The 17,119-nt window shown below is 42.1% G+C and overlaps 1 protein-coding gene across 1 annotated transcript; it reads left to right on the forward strand.

Annotated features, from left to right (window-relative positions):
• The first annotated feature begins 1,909 nt into the window (after positions 1-1,909).
• On the forward strand, positions 1,910-11,697 carry LOC309537222 (sulfotransferase 2A1-like). Its single transcript, XM_082231911.1, has 7 exons — positions 1,910-2,101; positions 3,617-3,761; positions 4,138-4,334; positions 6,616-6,733; positions 7,930-8,024; positions 9,407-9,587; positions 9,781-11,697. Exons 1-7 carry the CDS (start codon positions 1,925-1,927, stop codon positions 9,888-9,890), a joined length of 1,023 nt encoding a protein of 340 aa, XP_082088037.1. The 5' UTR covers positions 1,910-1,924; the 3' UTR covers positions 9,891-11,697.
• Positions 11,698-17,119: the final 5,422 nt, after the last annotated feature.

Consider the following 17,119-nt stretch of genomic DNA (forward strand, 5'->3'; position numbering starts at 1 on the left):
GCGGCCCTATTCAGGGAAGCTTTTAATGTATGATATTTTAGTGTTTTTTGGTTTCTGTGGAAGCCGCCCAGAGTGGCTGGGGAAACCCAGCCAGATGGGCGGGGTACAAATAATAAATTATTATTATTATTATTATTATTATTATTATTATTATTAATGTCTTTAAATTTCTTCCAATCTTCTTCCACCGACTCTTCTCCCTGGTCTCGGATTCTGCCAGTCATTTCCGCCAGTTCCATATAGTCCATCACCTTCATCTGCCATTCTTCCAGAGTGGGTAAATCTTGTGTCTTCTAGTACTTTGCAATAAGTATTCTTGCTGCTGTTGTAGCATACATAAAGAAAGGTCTATCCTTCTTTGGCACCAATTGGCCAACCATGCCCAGGAGAAAGGCCTCTGGTTTCTTCAGAAAGGTATATTTAAATACCTTTTTCATTTCATTATAGATCATCTCCCAGAAAGCCTTGATCCTTGGGCACGTCCACCAAAGGTGAAAGAATATGCCTTCAATTTCTTTACATTTCCAACATTTATTATCGGGCAAATGATAGATTTTTGCAAGCTTGACTGGTGTCATGTACCACCTGTATATCATTTTCATAATATTCTCTCTTAAGGCATTACATGCCGTAAACTTCATACCTGTGGTCCATTGTTGTGTGACTCCTTTTAAGGGTGTGGGTTTTTTTTAAGCTTCTGGGCTCTCAGCACCTACTGGAATTTATTAAAATGTCCCTTTTGGCTCCCTGTAGTTCATCCGCTCAGCTGCGTTTGCTGGAGTTACCATAGGAACAAGATGTTTTTCATGGGTGTTCCAGTAAGATCTGGCAAACTACAGAAAGTCGCAGGAGTAATTTTAATTTGTTTAAGTTGTTTACTTCAATACTGTCACTCCTTTTCACTCTACCAGACAGGTTTATGAGCCCTCCATCCCACACAAATGGGATGGAGGGCTCATATGCCCCGCCCCCAATTCTTTAGGATGCAGCAGCCTCATTCTTCCATCATTGCCTGCCTTTTCTTGTTGCACCAAGGAAGAGGCGTCACCATTTCTTGCCTACCTCCTCTCCTTGAAGTCAACATGTCTTCCTGCTAGTGGTTTCTAGTTAGAACCCTTTGCTCACTTCTAACTGGACACTAATGGTAGAAGCTGTTCTGATTTCTGGCCTTAAGGAGGGCCTTAAGATACAATCTGGCCCAGAGGAGATGAAATAATTTGGTGCATGCCTCATGGGTTTCTCTGGGTGCCTTGGGGCTTGTGAACAGGCTCCAACTCTGCAAAGAAGCCCTGTGACACAACTGCATTTATTTTGATCTGACAAAGAGAGTCTCACAACTCAGCCTGAAACAGCTTTCTACCATCAACAACAGACAGCATGACAGAGAAGCAAACACAGGAACTAGAAGCTGCAACACACCCGGATGCCAGCTCAGGCCACATTCATGCCATACATTTAAAACACTACGCTAGCACTTTAAACAGCCATGGCTTCCCCCAAAGAATCCTGGGAGCTGTAGTTTATTAAGGGTGCTGAGAGTTGTTGGAAGACCCCCATTCCCTTGCCAGATCTACAATTCTCAGAGTTTCTGGTGAAGAACAATAGCTTATTAAACCACACTGAAAATTGTTTACTGACCACCTTTGCATGGTTAATTGATAAACTGTAACTGGTTCACTGAGGCATGGCATTGGGGGAAAGAAGACATCTGGAAAGCCCAGACCCACCTTGTCCATTATCCGTATGACTTTAAGAGATAATATACAAGGTTTGATTGGGGTACTTTTTAATAAAAAAAAATTCTGTCCCTCTTTTGTTTTTAATTGTTTGTATTTTACATGTAAGTCACCCTGAGTCCCTGTCAGGGAAAAAGGTGGGGTAGAATTTTATTGTTGATGATGGTGGTGTTGAGGAGCAGCAAAAGATGGTGGGCAGCACAGGCAGTTTCCGGGCCACCTCACTTGGAATGTCTCACTTTGAGGAAGGACCCAATTGGCTCCTCCTCCTCAGAATGAGACAGGTAGAAGAAGGAGCAGCAGAGAAGCCTTCAACTAGTCATCTGCCTCATCATTGGACAGCTCACTTGCCTGGTCTTCCGTTGGTAGGTGCCATAGGCTGCCCATTAAAATCTATCTATCTATCTATCTATCTATCTATCTATCTATCTGCAAAGCACCATTCTCAGGGATTTCAGAAGTAATCTACCCAGCTTCTACTCATATTGATCCGGTGCCGAACTCCAAAGTATAGTTAGCAGAGTAAAAAACTTAAAACACGTTGCAGGATTCCCAATAAATAGACCAGACGCAATTAATATTTCATCCAGCAGAGCTTTACTGCTACTGAAGGCAAATGTGCATAATGGTCACAAATCCAATACATCCAGGATTGGTACTGTCCATAAGAATTCAAGTTGCAGCAGACTTAAACTTACAATAACTTTTAATAAGACAAATCCTTAACGCTATATACAGAACACCACACCAGAAGAGAGATAGAAAGAGAAAGTGAAACCCAGACTCCTTCTGGCCTTACTTTTATAGCATGACCTTGACAGAAGAGATAACACAACCAGTTTAAGCCAGCTGTACTCAGCTTCTCTGAAGGAATAAGCCAAACATCATGAACTTTCTGCTTGTTTCTTTCACACAGAGAAGCTTCCAGAACCCTCTTGAATTAATTAGAATAGGAAAGATATCTGCATATCAGATCAATGCTTTCTGCACTAAGAAATGCAAACTGACACTTAAGGCATGATAACATATCTATCTCTAAATCACTGTAAGTGTATCAATATATATTTAAGTGTGTGTATAAGAGAGAGAGAGAGTTGAGGGGGGGGAAGACATACAGTATGTAAGACTATGTAGCTAAATGTTTAGACTTCTACCTTCCTCAGGGATACAGTTGGGATTTCAAATGAACACCATTAGCCTGGATGACAGTTTTAAGAACACTCGGGATGGAATAATTCTAAGGAGTGTGTCATACACAATACATTGTTGTTGTTTTTAATTTAAGAAAAGGAAAAGGCTACATGGGAAACAAGCATTGTATTCTAGATGGAAACCATTGTTGATTATTTGTGTCTTAAGATGATTGATTCAGAAATCCTCTTTCTTACAATGGTGGATTTGATGGTTGCCCCATAGAAAAAAAATATGTATTTTATATCTATTTATTACATTTCTTCAGGGAGCTCAAGGTGGCGTACATAGTCTCCTCTTTTATCCTCACAACAACTTTGTGAGGTAGGTTAGGCTGAGAGTGAGTGACTGGCCCAAAGTCACCCAGTGGCTGGGTGGGGATTTGAAACCTGGCATCCTAGGTTCCAGTATGACACTAACCACTACACCATGCTAGCCCTTTAGCAAGATTCCCATTCATGGCTTGGAATAAAGGGCTGAATGTTTAATTAAACATTGCAACTTGCTTTATACCATATCAGACCATTGATCCATCTACCAACTTTCCCGTTGCTCATCTTTATGCAGAAATGTTTCTACGATACCTCCAGTCCAGAAAGGTTGAGGGCCATCAGAATTAAAATGCTTTGTAACAGGTTGTACAACTTTCTTGGTCCAGGTTACTGATCTATTTATTTTGATGTCTTTAGCGTTTTTCAATGTCATCACCATTTTTCGTCTACAATGGGATCTTATTCCCCACAGCGCTGTCCTCAACAGAATCGCTCACCTATCTGGAAAAAGAATTTCGCTTCTTAGATGACGATCTACTGAGTGTCTCTTACCCCAAGTCAGGTAGGAAAGACAGTGTGTGGAATGAGAGCTGCAGGACATAAACAGGGAAAGGTCATTTTAATTGGCATTGGCAAATCATTTATCTTGTTTATTTATTAAATGCCCATCCTGCTCTTCTTCCCATAGGAGCCCAGGGCAGCAAACACTAAAATGTTAAAGCAATGATATTAAAATAATAAGATTTTTTTTAAATAATGCACATGAAAACACCTGACAATTCAAAAACATTTAAAATGGTCACATCCCCTCACCACTAATAATTTCATATTGCCAGGAGGTTTGCTTTGGTTGTCAAAGTAGTTGTAAGGTGTGCATTGCAGAACCAAAAGGCCTGTGGGAGAAGAGGTAGCCCTATGATTGCTATACTCCCTCCTAGGTAGCCATTGGATGGCAGAGATCTTGTCAGCGATCCAGCAAGAATGGGACCCCTCGTGGGTTTGCAGTGAGAAAATAACCTGGATCGAGACTTTTGATGGCATGAAGACTGCCTTGAAATATCCTCCACCCAGAATCTTGGCTTCTCACCTTCCAATAAACCTTTTCCCTAAGACCTTTCTCGAGTCCAAGGCCAAGGTAAGAGAGGAACAATTCACACACAAAAGCCTGATCATGTCTGTCTGCAGTAAAGATACTGGGAATTCCGTACTGTCAATACAGTATTTGGCACAGCCCATTTCCAGGAAGGTGCCACGAGGGTTGTTTGTAGTAGTAGCAGTAATAGTACAAGCTTAGAGATCACTATAGGAAAGACTCTTTAACCATCATCTTAATTCTAGAATGGCGCTGTGGGTTAAGCCACAGAGCCTGGGACTTGCCAATCAGAAGGTCGGTGGTTCGAACCCCCACGATGGAGTGAGCTCCCATTGCTCGGTCCCTGCTCCTGCCAACCTAGCAGTTCAAAAGCATGTCAAAGTGCAAGTAGATAAATATGTACCACTCCGGTGGGAAGGTAAACGGTGTTTTCGTATGCTGCTCTGGTTCGCTAGAAGCGGCTTAGTCATGCTGGCCACATGACCCGGAAGCTGTACGCCAGCTTCCTCGGCCAATAAAGCGAGATGAGCGCCGCAACCAAAGAGACAGTCACGACTGCACCTAATGGTCAGGGGTCCCTTTACCTTTACCTATGAATAGGTAATGTTCAGTCCATGACCTCAGCAGAGGACTGCTGTGGCCCCAGTTTGCTAGGCTGCCCCCAAAGCTCTCTCTGTAGCTGGAAGTCGCAATGAAACGTCTCACTTTCAAAATTAGGCAAAATGTCAGAGCAGTGGCGTAGCGTGGGTTGTCAGAACCCGGGGCAAGGCAAGTAATTTGCGCCCCCTAACCCTAACCCCCAGGTGGTGCGGCCGGCCCCCCCTGCACCCCCCACGCTACGCCACTGTGTCATAGTTCAAACTGTGTTTTCAGCTTTCGCTTCTGAGGGCCAGACTAGCTGATGTGATGATTTGGCAAGTAGGAAGCCATGCAGGTGGGTTCTGAAGCCATATCTGTATGGTGAGGCAGGGACTGACTTTTTCAATCCATGCCACTGGCAATGTTCATGTATCTTTCCTTAATGGTTGGGATCTTCATGGAGAAATGAATTAAAGAAAATGATTTTTTTAAAAACCTCACACCAGTCCCATTTCCTCTGTCCCTTAAGGGGCCACCAGACACCTGTTCTTGAATAAATCTCAGACCAACAAGATATCACAGGTTTCTACTATTTACACCTACTTAAGGTTCAGGAAAACTTTTTAAGGACCTCTAAAAGTTAGCCCTTTTTGAAATTCAATTCTTTTTTAATTTTTCCCACCCTCACCCCCAAAAGGTCCCTTAAAATTGAGGGGGCAATGTGAAAGGCAAAGTGTGAATTATGAGACTATAAATTCAGGGAAGGTTGCAAATAAACTTTAAGCAAGAAAATTCCCCTTCATTTTGCTTCCAGCTTTTCTCAGGGTCAAACTTCCTATTATAGTAATTGCATAGCTAATAGCTTGTTGTTGCTGTTTGGAGGAGGGGGTGATTTTCATTGGAACCATAGTATGCAGAAAGGCGAAGTTTAACCTTTCCCTTCCTGGCTGTGATCCTGATGAAAACTGCCCCTCCTCTATGGACTCAAGGCAAATCACCCAACACCTGCTGTTATTTTTTAAACCCCAGACATAGTTGCTAAGTGCAGGATTAAAGCAATTTTCAGAGCTACCTACATCTCAAAATCCTAAATCCTCAGAGATACAAAACTCTAAAATATAGGTGCTCTGAGGGAAAATCAGATATGATTTGGGATTAGGGATGGGAGAGATTCAGTGTACATTGAAAGGCAAATCTACTGACAGTGATCCTTCTAAATTTGTACCTCCTAGTTATTCTCATTGCCCACCAGGTGATTTGTACAAAGATGAACATAAAAATGCACATTATTATGGGCCACCCCAGTCTCTGCCAAGTGGTGCACAGGATTTCAGGGGTCTTGGCACTTAACCAGGGTTGTGTTTTCTTTGGAAATGTGGCACAGTGGAGGCTATGCTCCATTTCCATATGTCTTAAAGACACTCATCTCTGCTGTGCCTCGATTTCCCAATTGAAGCAACCCTGCCAGAGAGCCTGGAACCCTCTGGGATCTTGCTACTGCTCAGCAGACTGGGGTGGCACGCAACCTTTGTAACAATACGACTATTTGATATGATTTATTTCCATGCTGCTTTTCATTCAAATGAATCTCAAAGCGGCTTACAAACAATAAATAACTACCACATAATAAAACTACAATAAATAGTTAATTTCCTGACTCCCAACTTGGCCACCACATTCTACCCAACGTTAGAGCTTGTGCTGCTGTTCCTCCCTTAAAATGTGCCCGCTGCCTCTCTTCCAGGTTATTTACACCCTCCGTAACCCCAAGGATGTGCTGGTATTGTTCCACTACCACTATAAAAAATGGAAGGATCCTGGAAGTCTGGATGAGTTCTTGGAGGAGTTCTTAGATGGGAACGGTATGGAAAGAGCCAAATCGGCTCACCCAGGGCCGTCTTTAGCATATGTGTGGCTGGGGTGCAAAGATCCGCCCAAATTTAGTTAATTTCGCATGCATGGCACCATTGAGAATGGCAAGCGCCCTCGTTGAGTCTGACAAGCGCCGCTGTGGTGATTGACAAGCGCCGCTGCTGGCTCGGCGCTTCTTTGGTAAAGGAGTGCACAAAGTCAAAAGTCCTTTAGTGAAACAGCAGGTATACATTTCGGTAATACCTAGGTATATATGTATTTTGTTTTTCTAGCTTGATCAAAATTATTTATTATTTCATAACAGGTAGATAGTTAAGAACTTAGGCTGCTTCAGCAGCGGGCGCCTGGCACCCCCCAGAATTTGGCGCCTGGGCGCCTCTTGCACCCCTGGGTAAAGACGGCCCTGGGCTCATTCCCCTCTGTTGCAGCCCAAATGTCTGCTCCATGGGACCACGAAGGCACTCTTTTTAACCACTGCTAGAGCCCTATCATAGAACTGTAATTCCAGCAGGGATAAATTAGAAGGAATGTGGGAGGTGTCATGATAGTTAAACTCATTTCCTTTTAACATTAATAACGTCCTTAAATAGTGAATGACCTGAATGTGTGGGGCGGGGATATAGTGGGGTCTCAAATTCAGTGTTTTGGGGCAATATTATAAGGAATGTGTGAGACTGGAGTTGTTACTGGACTACAAATGCCATCATCCCTGACCCCAGGCTATACTTAGCAGCACCCATAGAAGTGATGAATGAGGAAGTGGGAGGGATGGGGGGGGTGGAGATTCACTTGGGCCATTATCCAAGAGGCTGGGTTCTATAGCCTCTCTCTGTAAAGATTGAAATGAAACAGGTCAGTAAGAAACTTTTCCTTGTCTGTATACTTTCCTGGGCAACCAGCTGGAAGCCACTGACAGCATCCTGACACTGGGGCTGATGGGAGGTGTGGTCCAAGAGAAGTGGTAAAGTTGCTGTCTCACCCCAAACTCCATGTCATTATGTAATCTAGTAACTAACTGGCAGTATCTGGATAGGATTCAGGAGTTTCCTGTTGCTATCCTGCTTTTGTCTGAGAAAAGCATTAGATGTTCCTTGCTACCTTCTTGGTTAGTCTGTTCTCCCCGAGTCTTCCTTGACACACCTCTCTATTGTTGATGCTTACTGGTGCCTCCATTTTTGTCTTCCAGTGTCCCATGGCTCCTGGTTTGACCACGTGAAAGGCTGGCTGCAGATGAAGAAAAGGGAAAACTTCCTTTTCATCACGGTTGAAGAGTTGAAACAGGTGTGGTCCAACCTTAGCGCTCGTCCTGGAGTTGTCCACACTTCAGCTTGTCCCGTAGCTAGGAAGCATGGGTCCAGCCAGTTTTCTGCTTGTAACTCATACTTTCTAGGCATGAGTCCAAGCCGTTTTGTATTTGCCCCATTGCTTTCCCCTGGAAAACCTGCTCTTTAGTGCCAAGTCTGAGCAAATGTCCATCTGGAGAAAAACCTGACTGATGTTTGCTCCAATTCAGCTATAAACAGCGGGATTTCCTGGGGGAAAGTGGCAGAAAAGCAGAAGTGTAGATGAGCCCATTGTTATATTCACACATCCATAGTTACCTCACCTTGTTTATTGCTTATCTATTTCATAAAATCTATATAACACCTGATTTTAAAAAACCCCCTCAAAGAAGTTTAGAAAAGGTTTTCACCATTTTTGTTTTTGTAAATTCTGGCACTGTTTGCTAGATACATTTAAACATGTGCAGTATTCCTTTCTGCCTCTCTACATGATTAATAATAATAATAATAATAATAATAATAATAATAATAATAATAATAAAATTTATTTATACCCCACCCTCCCCAGCCAAGACCGGGCTCAGGGTGGTAAATAAACCTAATAGGAAAGTCACTTAATGGAAAAGAGCTTTATATCATGTGCAGAGTGCCCTTCCTTTGTCCCACATCAGACCAGGAATGCCATCAGATTAGCTATTTTGTATTTATTCCAATATCTCCTTTTACTTGTATTTTCTTCAACTTCTTACTTCAGAAAAAGACTTTTTTTTTTAGGTGTCTGTGCACAGGGAAACAAATACTCGCATGAATGCCCACAACATTTGGAACCTCACACAAATTTATTATTTTGTGCAAATCTGATAGTTTAAAAAACTTGTATCCCCCCCCCATTTTTTTTTAAAGTGTGCACACAGATAAACAAATAGCCTATAATGGACCTCAGTTTTCCAGAACTTGTGAAGGACAAGGATATACTAATTGAGAAGGAGTGTGGAGATACACAGCATGAAAACATTCCATCAAGCATCACCCACTAGTATAGACAGGAAGCAACAGGACGGATTTTGGAGGCATAAAATCAAAACTGGATGAAGGCAAACAAATTTGCACATGGACTCAGTGACCTAATGTGGACACAACCAAGGTCTGCTGCTGTCTCAGATGCTCCTTCGGTGCTGAGCAGGCCAAGAGGCAGTCTGAGACAAAAAGAAAGGCAATTTTTTGAGAACAGGATTCTACTCTGGCTTCTGCACCATGGTGGCTGAGAGGTCAATACACTCATGGCATCAGTATTGTGAAATGCACCCTACAAACTAGCAGTGATGCTCTCTGTGTGCCTCTTAATCAGCTTCACAGTCATTTGCTTTTCCCTTCTTGCAGGATCTTCGAGGGAGTGTGGAGAAGATCTGCCAGTTCCTTGGCAAGGAACTGAACAGCCAGCAAATTGACTCTGTGGCGGAAAACCCCTCCTTCCAGAAAGTGAAGAATGAGGCTTTGCCTATCTCATCTCGGAAGCGAGGAAGTATTTCGATGCACATTAAACACCCGCTTGTGCTGACAGGTAACAATATAGCTTATGGTGGAGTCCATGGATAAAGGCCATTAGGCAAAGGTGGTGGGGCGGGGCGGGTGAGAGTCTTTCCCTGTGAAGTGCCATTGACCAATGGATAAAGTTAATCAGGAACTGAAGCCAGTGCTGAAATAATTCTGGCTGAACATCTTTGTGGTTACGAGTCCCTCTTGTGGTCTTTCAGGGCTCCCCGGGGATTGGAAGAACCACGTCACAGTGGCACAGAATGAACGCTTTGACCATTTTTATCCATCTCACATTAAGGGTGTGGGTGTGAGTTTCCCCTGGGACTGAAGAAGGACAAATGGTTGCTCTTGCTTGCTATTTCGCATCCCCACACCCTTTTATCTCTCATATGATGCATGTCCCTCCTACCAAACCACCAGGTGGTATCGCTGCCGAATTACTATTTCTTCAGATGTGATCAGAAGAAGCTGGTCAGTAAATGGTATGGTTGTATTGTATTTTCTGTTTTCAAATATGGCATGCAAGAGGTAGGCAACCTGTGGCCATCCAGATGTTGTTGAACTGCAAGCCCATCACCCCCAACCATTGGCAATGATGGCTGGAGCTGATGGGAGCTGGAATCTGTTACCATCTGGAGGGCCACAGGTTCCCCATCCCTGCTGTATGCTGTTTGTTTTTATTCTGTAATAAAATTGTATTGTATCTTATTGTATCCATAATTTTATTGATGCACAGCTAAATGCATTCAGTTACCCATACCAATACAACATATGGTAATGCTGTCAGCTTGATGTTATGGATTTCAAAGTTATTTCCCAAATTGGCAGTCTCTCTCTCTCTCTCCCCCTCCCCCCCCATTACAGAGTCTGTTCTGGCTGCTTTTTCCTTGTGATTGAAGCAATATCCTCTCATGCCAAAGAAACTCCTCCAGGGGGTGGGAGTTTCCTGGTAGTGAGTGATTCAATCATTAGGGTTTGGAATGGGTGTGTGGACTTCATGGTGAGTTGCCTACAAAAGTTGAGAATGTGACACATCATCTAGATAGCTTGCTTGTTAATGATGGGGAAGTGTCAGTGGTTCAATAACCTGTGGAAGTGTAGACACGCAGTTCTGGAAGCAACATTTCAGGTGTTAGGTAGAGGCTTGAAAACCAGAATCTTCAAAGTTGCTTTCTCAGAACTGCTACCAGATCTACATGCAAGGCCAATAAGACATGAAACGTTGAGGACTCTCAATGCATTGATGAGATGATGGGTGTCAGTAGGAGGAGTTTGATATGTTAGGCATGGAGGAATTTGGGGTGTGTGTGTGACAAACTGGTCCTCTACAAAAAAGTGTCAGGCTCCAGGTCAACCAAATGTTGGTGTTTAAAATCAGAACACACTGAGAGGGATGCAGAGGAGGTCAGGGAAACTGTCGGCTAGTTAGCTTAACATCTGTTCTGGAAAAACTGGTGGAGAACATTATTAAAGATGAAATTGTGAAGCATCTAGGAAAGAAGACATGCTGAAGGAGAACCAGCATGGCATCTGTGAAAGTAATTCCTGTCTAATCAACATTTGGAGTTCATAGAAGAGGTCCATAACTATGTTCATAGAGAGGGTCCATAACTATATAGGGGTGATCTAGTACAGAGTGTGTATTTAGACTTTCAAAAAGCCTTTGGTACAGTCCCACACAAAAAAAACACCAGAGTAAGCTTAGCAGTTATTAGATAAGAGACATATTATTTCATGGATCTGTAACTGGTTAAGAACAGGAAACAGTTCTCACAATGGATGGATGTAAGAAGGGGTGTCTCCAAGGGTCTGTATTGGTGCCAGTGTTTTTAACTTGTTCATAATAGAGTTGGGAGTGACAGTGAAGTGGTCAAGCGATGAAACTAAAATATCCAGTATTTCAAAAAGAAAGAAGGGATTGTGAAGAGGTCCAAAAGAATTGCTCCAAAGTGGGTGAATGGGCCTTAAAATGGGAAATATTGTTCTATGTAAGTGTATGTACATTGAAGCAAGAAATCCTAACTTTATATAGTGGATCACTCAATGAAGACATTGACCCATTGTACAGTAGCTGTGAAAAAAAGGTGAAATTCATGTTAGGAAAGAGATTGAAAATAAAACTGCCAATAGTCTGATGCTAGTCTACGGTGTGATCACATACTTTGAATACTGTGTTTTGGTATTGTTGCTGCACCTCGAAAAGGATATTGTGTAGATCTGGAAAAGGTGCAGAAAAATGCAAACAAAATGATCAAGGGGCTGGAGCTCTGAGGAAAATATTGCTGTAGTGGGGACTTTTCAGGTTAGGAAAAAGCAAGTAAGGGGAGACATGATGGGGAACAATAAAATTATGCACAGGGTAGAGAAAGTGGAGAAAGAAAAATGTTTCTCCCTTGTGCATAAACCTAAGAACCTGCAGTCTTCCAAGGAAGCTAAGGGCTCATCCAGATTTCTGCTTCTTATAGTCTTTTGCTGTGGCTGATGGAGAGTAAGTAAAGATTCCTACTAGAGTTCCGTGCAATGTGTAGGTGACTGCATATGAGACAAATTTCCTACACGGAAGAAAGTTATGGGTAAGGCCACTAAACTCATCGCCAAAATAGTTGAAATGCACTAGCTGCTCGTTCCACGTGCTCACAGTTGATAGGCAACATCAAGACCCCTACTCTTGATTTTTCAGTTATTGACCTTTAAACCAGACTTGAATAGTCCTTCAAAGAGAGGATTCCTTGAATAGAACTGACTTCTGTAAAGAAACAACCCCTGCTTCTAGGTAGGATATGCTGCATGTGTCTTGGGTTTCATCACATCTGCACAGTGTTGCAACTCAAAGAGTATGTAGATAACAACCATACTATCACAGGAACATTAGTGGTTGCTTTCTTCTGATATTTTTCGGACCTAAACCGAGCCAGACCGGAAGATAAAATAGAAATTGAAAGAAATATAAGACAAAATAAGTTGCCAGAAATTCCATATGAAAAGTTGAATATTTTAAATGCACCAATTAATATAGCAGAAATGCCATTAAACAAGCAAAAATAGGAAAAGCACCAGGCCCAGATGGACTAACAGCAAAATACTACCAAAAAATTTAGAAAATTACTTAATTCACCCACTACAAAATGGAATGAACAAAATATTAAAGATAGGGGAAATACCAAAGACTTGGAAAGAGGCTTTTATTACTCTAATTCCACAAGACAAAAGATAATAAGTGCTGGAAGTGTAAAGAAGTAGAAGGTACGTTTTACCATATGTGGTGGCAATGTAAGGTTATAAAAAGTTTTTGGGAAATGATTTATATTGAATTGAAAAAAAAGTTTAAAATAACATTTGTTAAAAAGCCAGAAGCTTTCTTAATAGGTATAACTGGAATGGATACGAAATTTATTTATGTATGCAACAACAGCCCCCCGATATTGATAGCTCAACATTGGAAAGAAGTCCCAACTAAAGAAGACTGGCAACTTAAATTAATGGAATATGCTGAAATGGCTAAATTGACTGGAAGACTAAGAAATCAAGAAGACAACAAATATAAGAAAGAACGGAAAATGTTTATTGCATATTTACAAAAGCACTGTAAGGAAGTTAATACAATAGTAGGTCTTTAAAAACATTTGTAATATTAAGGAGAATGTTTAAAATGGGAAATTGTTAAGGATAAAGAAATTATAGACATGTATAATATATTATAAATGAACCAGGGGAGGAAATGGAGGGAAGTCAAGGGATCTGAATAATCTGAAAATATGGATTTAATATGGTATGAAAATGTTTTAGTTTCTATTTTTATTTTAATTATTTTTGTATGTTATGGTTTATATGATGATAATGTTTAAATGTGAAAATAATTTTTAAAAATTATAAAACAACAACAACAACAACATGGTTCCATCAACCTCTCCAGGGTTTCAGACAGGAATCTTTCACTGCCCTCCCTGCAGATTGAAACGGGGACCTTTTGCATGTAAGGCATGTAAGGCACTGAGCTATGGTCCTTCCCAACAGATCAGCCCGTGAATCCACAAGTATTGCTTCTAAAACATTTTACTTCCATGAAAATGCAAAACAGCCTAACAGGCTGCGCTGAAAGCATAAACAACAGACACATTGAGAAAAAAACTGCTATGTGTCAATTGACATGAACACTCTTTTCTTCTGGAGGTTTTAGATACCAAGCTGGGTTTGGGGTGAGACATTTGGATAAAATTAAATACTTAGTAATGCTGTCCAATCTATGTTGTATTGCCCTTGTAGCACTGAAATGTCTGGTGAGGACTGGATGAGCTGTTGTGATGGCTGCTAATATTCAGTAGGCATCTATTGCAACAATCTTCAAATTAATACATTTGACAGCTCCCTAAGGTACATCATGTACCCGGCAGAAGCATCATCTTGCTCCCTTAGCAAAAATTCCATGTTGCTTAAGGATCGTAGAGCCAGCTATCTTCCCAAAGTGTCAGCAAGATCTTCCAGCACAGAATCACTACATAACCCCCCAAACCCCTCCTTTCACATGAATTTGGTGACAACAAAGCGCCTTTCTGTTGTGTCGGTGCAAACCTGCAGGCATAAAAATCCACTCCTGCTTTTTGGTCGCAGCTCCTTTCTAGATACGGCAGTATTCTATTCCTCACACCATTGAACCCAGAAGAGGTAATTTCTGACCCCTGTTATTTCTTACAGTAGTCAAGGTGCTTTATTATTATTATTATTATTATTATTATTATTATTATTATTATTAGCATTAGCATTAGCATTAGCATTATGAATGGATTATTAATAATGCTGCCACATATCCCAATTTTGTGCCTTCATTTTTATTTTTATTTTTTTAATCCTAACCCAAAAGAAAGCTTTTATTTGGGTCAGCATTCTTTGAATATACCAGCAGGTTCAAATTATAACCCCAAGGACGTCAGCTAAAGGACTTGGTATCTATATGAGCTGTTCAAGCTCAGGAAGTGGTGGGTGATTTTTCACCTGAGATTCTTAAGTAGCTACTGAATGGCCACCTCTATTCTAGGCTATAGTAGTGCTGTAAAAGGAGGTTACCTTTGTGGTCCCCTTCAGCTCTGTGGTTCTGTTATTTTAACCCCCTGCTCTACTCAAGATCTGTGGTACAGGTGCAACTCCAATATCCCTGGACTGATGGCCACCCAGCTTCTGCATAAATGTCTGCAACACAGGACAACCCGCCATCTTCTGAGACAGCCTGTTCCACGGTTGGACAGCTCATGCCATTAGCAAGTTTCTCTTAATGGTTAAAGGGAATCTCCCTTCCTGCAATTTCCACCGATTGGATATACCTGTTAGGAGTCCAGGTTCCCGGCTTGATAACACAGTAAATGTATGTAATTAAAAAGGAGAACTTATTGCAAAAACAAGCAATTAGCTCCTGATTGCTCTAGCCAAGCATCCGGATGTTAGGATATCCTGTTCCACCTTAAGTACAGGCATGACTATTGTGTGTCACATGCCTGTTTACACTCCAGCACAGCTTGCTGAGAATTTCCGTTTGTGTATAGCTTTCACTTTTTGCATCTTGCTTGGGACACAAAGGAGATTGGACATGTTTTTCTTTTGTCCTGCTGTACGCTGAATAAACTGCTTGTAAATATGCTCACACAGCCGTCTCCTGCCACTTCTGTTGCGTAGCGTTTGCTCTGCTGAGTAGCGTGCTCTAGCTTCTGAAGCTTGAGTCGCTGATGCTGCACCAAGGACTGGAGATTGCCTGGCACACCGGCCGGTGGGCTGGAGCCAGCTGGGGGCCTGCCAATTGCTCCCGATTCCTTGGCTGCATCCCAACACCGGCATCATCCCTAAGTTGACCCTTCTGATGAGTTCTTCCTGCGTTGACAGAAGATACTGAACCTGTTACCCTTACATCTCTTGTTTTGTTTCCTGTCTGGCAGCTGTCCTATTCATCTACGTCTCAGGCTCCTTGGGTAATCTGCAGCACCTTCCTGTGATGAAAGACTGTCTCTCTCGCTTTTCGTGCCTGTCTGTGCTTCCTGAGAGCTTTGGCTGTGTTCCAGCCTGCTCTCAGCTACTGCCTTATCAGTCTGCTGCTCAAGGCTAGGAGCATGCAACGCTTGCAGCTGCTGACTCTCCTCTGCCTTAGTAAAATCCAAGCCTCTCTGTTCTTGGTTGCTTTTTGCAGCCGGCTGCAAACCTTCGCTTGGAGCTGGCATATTTATGACATTACCCCTGCAACAGTGGTCCAGCCTGCTTCTAATCTTCTGAAAGGCAGATCTTTAGCATTTCAAAAAATGCAATTTAAACAAATCAATGTCTAATATAAATGGGCTTCCAGTCCCTTCTGCACAACTGTATCCCTACATTCTTCTGTGTCTCATGTAGTCATTGTTACTGCTGCTGAAGAACCACATCCTATTACCAGACAATTTATTGTATTTTTTAAAAAATGTATTAAGTTTCCTTTTACTTTTGAGCTCCCTAGAAAATGTTGCTGATGTGTGGCTTTTAATTTCAATAACATAGCTCAGGAGAGGTAAGGTTGTCAGAGTGGTGCTGTGGATCATAAACATTTCTTTCCAAGACTGTCTTCATTACTCTTGCGAAGTCCCTACTCTCACTGCTTCTTGCTATTTAGTGTCTACAGAGAGTAAGTAAGCATTGTTGGTTTTTTAAGCCTGCCTTCAGGAGAAACTGGCCACTCTCCAGGCACCCGGCTTAAATCACCTGTTGACCTCCCTGTCTGCACTCCCGGCAAGGTCCAGGCAAGGTCATGATCGGCGATCCTCCTCATGCACGAGGAGAACACACCACTCTTTCCTGCCCCCCCCCAGGAGCAGGGGAAAGAGATAGACAGAAACGTATTTACATGCCTTTATTTCTGTCTTTGCAGCATTACAGAGAAACACGTCTGCTCTCTTCAAACTCCTCCAGCAGAGTCTTAGACTCCACCTACTGTACTTCCTGTACAGCTCATATTACACTCTGAGCAAATTCCGGTGCTTCGCACTGTGAAAAGACTGCCCCTTTGTTTCCCACGGGACAGTAACTAACATTCCCATTATGTTGTGCTTCCAAGCTAGCAGCTGGCAGCTGCATTGTGCCTTTTCCGTAACAAGCATTCCTACTAGAGTGCCTTGCAAACTATTCCACACATTTCCTTCATGAAAGCCAGTTTGAATAGGGTGCATTGCAGACCCTCCAAGTGTCCCTATTTTCCTGGGACAGCCCCGAATTTACAGAAGCTGCCCCAGTTTCTGATTTGATCCCGGAATGTCCCACTTTTCCTTAGGATGTCCTTATTTCCATCAGAGAAATGTTGGAAGGTATGGAGTTATCTGACCTCCAAGTTATCTGAAGGTAGGCATGTATGGGGAAGGGCTTTTTTAAAATGTTTAATGTTTTAGTATGGTTTTTCATATGTTGGAAGCCATCCAGAGTGGCTGGGGCAACCCAGTCAGATGGATGGAGTATAATAATAATACATCTCTATTTTCACCAGAGAAATGTTAGCGGATATGGGTTCTGCCCAGTACTGACCCAAGAGAGTTTGGGACCAAATAAACCTTTTAA

This window comes from Podarcis vaucheri, assembly GCF_965113315.1.
Source record: "Podarcis vaucheri genome assembly, chromosome: 7".
Lineage (NCBI taxonomy): Eukaryota > Metazoa > Chordata > Lepidosauria > Squamata > Lacertidae > Podarcis > Podarcis vaucheri.

Coding starts and splice junctions, on each gene's coding strand:
- LOC309537222 (XM_082231911.1), top strand. CDS start 1,925: ATGGTGGGCAGCACAGGCAGTTTCCGGGCCACCTCACTTGGAATGTCT. Junction 2,102..3,616: donor ACTTGCCTGGTCTTCCGTTG/GTAGGTGCCATA, acceptor TGATGTCTTTAG/CGTTTTTCAATGTCATCACC. Junction 3,762..4,137: donor TGTCTCTTACCCCAAGTCAG/GTAGGAAAGACA, acceptor ACTCCCTCCTAG/GTAGCCATTGGATGGCAGAG.